Source organism: Capra hircus, chromosome 5 (assembly GCF_001704415.2).
Source record: "Capra hircus breed San Clemente chromosome 5, ASM170441v1, whole genome shotgun sequence".
NCBI lineage: Eukaryota > Metazoa > Chordata > Mammalia > Artiodactyla > Bovidae > Capra > Capra hircus.
In genome coordinates, this window is record NC_030812.1 from 36214763 (window position 1) to 36222630 (window position 7868).

Below are 7868 nucleotides of genomic sequence, written 5' to 3' on the forward strand. Positions count from 1 at the left end.
AATATTTTCTAAACTTTATTTTTAAATGAGAAAAGTAAATAAGGAAGATATTTTTATAAAATTTTCTTAGCATCTTAATGTTTTAATATTGATTCTACATGGAGCACTGTGTAGAATTCGGCTTCTCTATTTTATGAATCTCCCCAAATTATGTGTATAATTGTATGTATGTGAATACAACTAAATTCTTGTAAAGACAGTGTCTGTAGCTTTCAACAAAGTTTTAAATGTTAAGAATTGCCAATTTAGAATGATGTTTACTGAGAGAAAATACACACTGAAATAATATGTTTCCTAAAGATTAATTTAATATTTATTATTCCCTCATAGCTCAGTTGGTAAAGAATCCAGCTGTAAAGCAGGAAACCCCAGTTCTATTCCTGGGTCAGGAAGATCCGCTGGAGAAGGGATAGGCTACCCACTCCAGTCTTCTTGGGCTTCCGTTGTGGCTCAACTGGGAAAGAATTTGCCTGCAATGCGGGAGACCTGGGTTCAGTCCCTGGGTTGGGAAGATCCCCTGGAGAAGGGTAAGGCTATCCACTCCAGTATTCTGGCCTAGAAAATTCCATGGGCTATACAGGCCATGGGGTCGCAAAGAGTCGGACACGACTGAGCCACTTTCACTCACTCACATATAGCACACTAGGAAACAGTGTAATTTTTTCTCTTCCAGAAAATATAACTTACTGCTGCAAGCTTCTTCACTGCTACAGTCCTGTTGTTCACGTAGCCTTTATACACAACTCCAAACCCTCCTTCTCCCATTTTGTTACCACCAACAGAAATGGGCCGTTCATCAAAGTTATTTGTGACATCCTTCAATTCAAAAAATGAAAAACTGTGAAAACCTGTAATGTCAATAGAATAAGAAAACGAGTGCTTCAATAAAAAAGAAATTGGTTTTCATAATTTCAGTATTTTCTCAATTTGGATATTTCATACCTATGCAAATATTTAAACTCTAGTCACTTATTTTCTTTATAAAATGATCCTTTCAAACTATGTAAATATTTACTTCTTTTTTTATCACAGCTTCTGTGGTTGTTCATATGTCCTATTACATCTACTCACCTATAACACTAAAACAATGAAGATGCCACCTAATAAATCAGGAGGAAAACAAGACCACAGAAGAGCTATTGCCAGAGAAAATAAACAAAAGGAGAGCTTTATTTTAAAGCAGTGATGGTCTCATGACAAACTCACTAGCAGAAAGCAAGGCAAATATTACTTACGTGTATCACTAAATTCTAAACTTGTATTTTCTGGACTTGAGGAGTCAGGTAGCACATAGTTTTGTTCAAGATTCTCATCAGATATCACAGATGTCCTGTCTTTGCCACAGAGGGGCTTTGGTTTCTGCTGAACTGTTACAGTTACTTTAGAAGGCAGTGTATTAACATTTTTGGGTACAGCATCTAACAAGTGAAATAAGATACAAGTTGTTGTTACATAAGAAAAAGTGTTTGTGAAAAAGTTAAATTAGGAACTCAATTTACTTAACATCATTCCAGTTTCTACCCATTAGCCCCATATTTTCACAGCACTCACGAGAATTTACCTAGTAAGAATTTGTAAATTTGGATAAGGATGGGCAAGGCAGTGTTTCCAGAAAGTGGCCTATAAGTCACCTGCAGCAGAAGCACTGAAGTACCTGTTTTAACACATTGACCTTGAACTTAATTCAAGAATTCTGATAATGAGGTCTGGAGTAAAGCCTGGGAAGTTACATGTTAATCAAGAACTCCAGGTGATTCTTATGCCCTCTGAAGGGTAAGAACTGCTGGTGTAGATAGTGTCAAAGGGAAAAAGTAGTTGATGGGGAAGGAAGGCAACCAGACACTAACCCACTGGAACACAATGTAAGAAATCACAGAGTCCCATCAGGATGGAAGTTGAGGATGAAAAAAAGCAAGAGCTGTTTGTCATCATTCTAAACTTCCTATTGGCATAAAGCTACCTGACTTTAACTGCATGTTCAGACTGAATCCTGAAGTCTTACCAGTTTCAGGATTTTCTCAGCAGCAAGTCTGCAGCATCTGGGGTGCTTGTTAAAGAGTTGGGGAGAGTTGAAAGAATGAAGAATCTTAAAGGTAAGGTTAATCTACTCTGAGAAAAAAGTAAGAGAAGAAACATTCCTATTTCTGTCACTTGTCTTTCCATCCTAGTCACTGATATCGTAGACACGCTCAGTTTACCTGGTAGCAAAAGACTTGCAGGGGCAAAAAACTCATTTTGGACCAAAATATCCACAAGATCACCAACTGTGCAATTTGTGGTGCCCCAGTCAAACAGTAATTCACACGTGGGGCTTTTTCCAGTTTGCAGTAATGCTTCAAATCTCCTTAAAGCAAGTAACAGAGAAATAAGATTAGTATGCAAGCAGAGTTAACAAGTAAGTAGGTATTATTCCCCTCAATTCCCTTCTTGTCCACAGCACTTCCTATGATTAAAAAAAGAAAGGGGCAGAAAGAGAGTCAACAAGAATTACAGAGAATAGGAAAGACAGGCAGAAGGAAGAAAAGATGCTGAAGGTGATGATTAGTTGACAGACACTGAGTATTTACAGTGGGCTACAGGATGCAAAACATGAACTCATATAATTCTCAAAGACACTGTGAATATCATGCTAATGTACTAAAGAGAAAGCATGAGAGGTAAGCAGTCCACAGTCACACAGCCAATAAACTTGTATACAAACTGAGATTCAAACTGATATCTCACTGAACACACAGGTGTACTCTCAACATACTAAGCTATTCTAGTTCCCTTCATGACTTATTAACACTGTTAGCCTTGTGATTTTTAATAAATCAGGCTGCTTAAAGAAATAGAAAATACATACACTTGGAGAATTATTCCTTGGATCTTAACTATACTCCATTTCAACTGAGGGAAAAACAGATCAGTTTTTCATGAAAAATTTCTTTAAAAATAGTTGGTGAGAAGTTGCTGTATAACATAGGGAGCCCAGTTGGGCACTCTGTTGATGACCTAGAGAGGAGGGATGGGGGAAAGGGAGGGAGGCTCAAGAGGGTGGGGATATATGTATAATTATGACTGATTTGTGTTATATGGCAGAAACCAACACAACATTGTAAAAATTAAAAATATATATATAAAAAAGAAAAAACTATCAACAGTTTTGAAATATTTAAAAATATTTAAAAACCTAAACAACTTAGCTCTCCCTGTTTTTTCCTGAAAATTTGTTTATTTCAAAAAAATTTCAAACCTACAGAAAAGTTGAAAGGAAAATACCATGAGCAACCATCTAGATTCACCAAATGACCAGGTAATGTTTAACCATGTTTATGCTTTCGCCCTCTCCCTCTTCATCTCTGTGTCTGTGTGCTCACTTTACAGAACTTAGACCAGATGTGTAGTAGAACTCTCACAGTCTAGATTTGTCTGACGAATCTCTCACGATTAAATTCAGATGAAAAACTGCTGGTAAGAGCATTACATAGATGACAATGTCTCCTTTCCACTGCATCACATCCAGGGGCACGTGCTGGCAGTCTGTACCAATACTGATGACACCAGCTGGATTACTTGGTTAAGGAGGTGTACTGCAGATTTTTTCTCTGCAAAAACACCTTTCCCCTTTGCAATTCATAAATCATCTGTGGAATATACTTTGAAATCGTATGGGTATCTTGTTCATCAACACCCTTTTGCCTTGGGGTTTCAGCACTCACTGATGAGCCCTCCATAATCAATTACTCACTGGTAGTTGTAAATTGGTAATTTTTAAGTTCTCTCATTCTTTCAATATTTGCTGCCATTATTCTGTAAAGAAGAGTCTTTTCTCCTCATTCCCTCAACTATGTTTTCTGCGTTTTTTTTTTTGTTTTTTGGCTGTGCTGTATCGCGGGGCTCAGGCTTCTCCAGCTGCAGTAAATAGGCTCCAGAGTACATGAGCTCAGGAGTTGCTGCACACGTGCTTGACTACCCCATGCCTGGCATGTGTGATCTTAGTTCCCCGACCAGAGATCAAACCCACATCCCCTGCTTTGGAAGGCAGATTCTTAACCACTGGACCACCACGGAAGTCCCGTCTCCCAAGGTCTTCAAGTGAATATCAACAAACTGTCTATAATAATGGTTTTTGAGGTTTAAACTTAAGCTTCCTCCAAATAATTTAAGATGCTCATCCTTCACATGAGAAAACACTTCCTGGAAGGACTAATATGAAAACTAAAGTTTCAGATTTTTTTCAGGTTAATGCTGAAAGTCACAAATAAATTTATTTCCCTTTGCTTCCAGAGACATATTTTGACATGAGTTTTGGCTGAAATAACTGACAAAAACAAAATTTGTACTTATCTCAAACTGAATCAAGTAGAGACAAATAGAATGGAATTTTTCTGAAGACAGTGTTGAAGAATCCAGGGTAAGAACTAAGAAGTCAATTTATAGATGTATACATGTATAAGCAACTTTACAACATCAATTTGAAGAATTCCCCAAATATACCACTTAAGTGAATTAGAGACTCATACGTGAATTTAACCATAAAAATTTATTTGCAAATCACAGTATTGACCTGGCTGATATATTGGAGAATGAAGCAAAAGTCGCCAAAAAAAAAAAAAAAAAAGAAGAAGAGGGATTTATTACCATACCTCCCCTAGAGAGAGATTTATTTTCTGAACTGCAGCATTAGACAGTATTTGTGCCTATTAATCATTCTAAATTGTGATGTAAGAATTTAAAAAGAGAAAGATTTTTATGTTACCTTATGTGAAACTGATTGTATCTATCATCACCAGATGGTTTTTTAATAGCGACTGCTAACTTCTTCCATCCTTCTTGAGGATCAATAAAATCGGACAGCTTTCTAATTAGTCCAAGACTGAGGCAGCGCACGTATGTTGATGCTGTTATGGGTTTGTTCATCTTTTATTCCTAAAATATGGAAAATTCTCATTAAAAGTTCACAGTAGCTTTAGTGATGACATCTATAAGCTTATACATCACACTTTGCTCTAACATAGGAAATGCTGGCAACTTATTACACTGTAATAAAGGAAAACTCCAAGGTCAAGACATTGATATTTTAGTCTTTCTCCGCCTCTAAATATTAATTAAAAATTACAGGATTATTTTTTTCTGACATTAATATTTTCTAAGTGAAATTTACAAAAAGGTGCAAAAGTGTACTTTTTCATAAAAATTCATGTAAACGTATTCAGGAATCAAATGTATTATGAAAAATATTTTTCAATTTAAAATATTTTTCTCAATCTGTATTTCTTTACTAGTAAATATTTATGCAACATTCTTTGGTAGAAGTAAAAAAAAAAAAAATGTCCTGAAATAATTTGTATAGCATTCAAAGATGGTCTATTCACTACCTTTTTATGTAACATGTTCTTCCTTGACTCTGCCGCAATCTTTGACTCCATCAGACTTGCCTGACGATAATTCATTCCCTACTAAGGTGAACCCTGTGGTTTGCCACCCAACTACTCTTTAGGCAGAACCTTTATTTGCTCACTGCCCTATTCTTCTGTTACTCCATCCTGGAGAGCTGTAGCTAGGGACGTCACAATTTTTCTTATATACCAGCACTGCTGAATATAGCTATGGAGAACCCAGTAACTGAGCAGACTGGTGTGAATACAAATTTAGGGGACCCCTTTTCACTGGGCCTTCAACACTGCTGTTTATCCTTTCACTTGCCTTTGCTCATCCCCCTGAGTGACTATTTCATACCTTTAGCTCTCCCCATAATTTATCTGACTTCTACCTCACTCATTCTCAGCAGGCCAGTGGCCTTTCCTTCTAATTAATCAAAACAAGTAGATTTAAATATTCTCCTATCAATTACTCTCCTGCTCCCTTACATACTTTTATTTTAAAAGGGCAATATAATTAATTTGGGAGTAAAGACTAGATTCATGTGGTATGAAATTCAGATGCTACAAAAGGGTAAGAAGAAAGAAGTCCTCCTGTGTCTTAGGCTCTATATTGGCAGTTTCTTTTCTGCGGCCTTCTTTGATCACATCTAGATAGGTCCACCTACTCTCAACCTAATTATCTTTCATCATTGCACAATGTGTTTGTAATGATATATTTATTTGTTCAGCTGCTTATAATGGTCTCCGTCATTAGACTATAAGCTCCACGAATTCATAGGTCATGTTCATTTTATTCACTAATATATAGCTAATTACTAGCATACCCCAGAAATTGGTATTCAGTATTACAAATGAATGAATTTCTTGCCCATGCTAGGTGACTTATATATTTCACTTGATCATAACAGTGACTAAGGCAGGGCTGGGATCTCTATTTCATGAAAGTAGTAAGTGAAAGTTAGTTCTTGAACCCATGTCTGACTCCAAATTCATCTCATATATGCCTGTTTCTCTAATTCAATTCATTGTTCATGTCATTCTTTTTTCTAGAAAGACCAGTCATTTCCTTTCATTCATTCATACACTTAATAAAGATATATGTCAGGCTTTGCACTAAGTGACGGGAGCTACAGAGAAGAGAAAATCTTTGTTTTCAAGCTTCTCAGTCTAATGGGGGATACAACCACTTACGCTCAGTATAAATGTTACAAGAAGTGTTAGCAGTGTTAATGGGGCCCAGAGGAGAAGCATCAAGGAAGAAAGTCTAAGGAGTCTGAAGTCTGAAGACAGATTTGGGTGGGTGGGTAGTTGGAAGGAATGAGGATAAACCCCAAAGGGAATTCCAGGCAGCAGGATTAGCATGGCAAAGGGCAGGTTAGGCTAAGTCCAGGAGTTCGCTATGGCTGGACCTAGGATACATATCATTAAGCAGTAAAATATGAAGTTGGAGAGGTGGGCAGGGCCAAGTCATCATGCCCCTCATATACTACAATGGGAGATTTAAACTTCATATGAAAAGATACAGGGGAGCCACTGCACAATTTAAGAAAAGGTGGTAAGTGATCTTATTTGGCTAACTGGATTCCTCTGGATAAAACTTGAAGGGGTCCATATTAAGGAAAGAGATCAGTTTGAAAACTTTACAATAATCTGTAAATCAAAGTCTTAAGAAAGCATTCAGTCAGGGGATGGAGAAGAAACAGCTTCAAAGATGTGGGAGGAAAATCAAGACATTAGAAGGATGGAAGACTGAGGAAAACAAGCTGATTCCTAACTTTTTGGGCTTGGGTAATTACGTAGATGATAGAGGAAATAATGTGTTCAGTTCTTCACGCGTGCTCGCTCAGAAGTTTGCAACTCTACAGACTATAGCCCGCCAGGCTCCTCTGGCCACAGGATTTTTCTGGCAAGAATACTGGAGTGGGTTGCCCCATGTTCAGTTTTGGTCAATGTTAGATGTGAAATATCTACCTCTAGCACCATCTGGGAAGCTGGCACTAAGTAGCTAAATATACAGTCTGGAGATTAGGATAGAAGTTTTGGTAATGAATCCTCAAGTATGAGGCTTCTCACATATTCCTATATGAATAGTTGGCTGAAGCAACAAGAAATATGGGCCTCCCTATTAGGAATATAAAGAGGAATGAAGGAATGAAGGGGAAACAAAAAAAGAAACTGTAAAAAAAGTATTGATAAGTCATGGAAGCTAAGAAAACCAGGAGAGTAGCATACCAGAGATTTCTAGAATGGGGTATAGACTGCTATAAAAGTCCCTGAGAGATCAGATAAATACTGATGGTGTGCTCAATTTGGAAACCAAAAGGCCTTTGGGTGACTTAAGAACAGTTTTGGTGGAGCAATGAGTGCATAGTAGAAATACATTTTCCAAGAAGACTTTGGGTTCTAATGTAGCTCTTCCACAAGCCAACTGTGACTAGCATCAATAACTCAATTTCTCTGGACTATGGTTTCTTCATCTGAAAACCGGAGATGGTCATATCT

At 37.2% G+C, this 7868-nt stretch overlaps 1 protein-coding gene across 1 annotated transcript in view; it reads right to left on the reverse strand.

Annotated features, from left to right (window-relative positions):
- The window catches only part of IRAK4 (interleukin 1 receptor associated kinase 4), a 28140-nt gene that overhangs the window by 17190 nt on the left and 3082 nt on the right, over nt 1-7868 (reverse strand). The window contains exons 2-5 of the mRNA XM_005680065.3: nt 4742-4911; nt 2199-2344; nt 1236-1418; nt 688-848 (exon numbers count right to left, since the gene is read on the reverse strand). Of these exons, the coding sequence (XP_005680122.1) occupies nt 688-848; nt 1236-1418; nt 2199-2344; nt 4742-4902 (651 nt within the window). The 5' untranslated portion in view covers nt 4903-4911. The remainder of the gene's footprint in view (nt 1-687; nt 849-1235; nt 1419-2198; nt 2345-4741; nt 4912-7868) is intronic.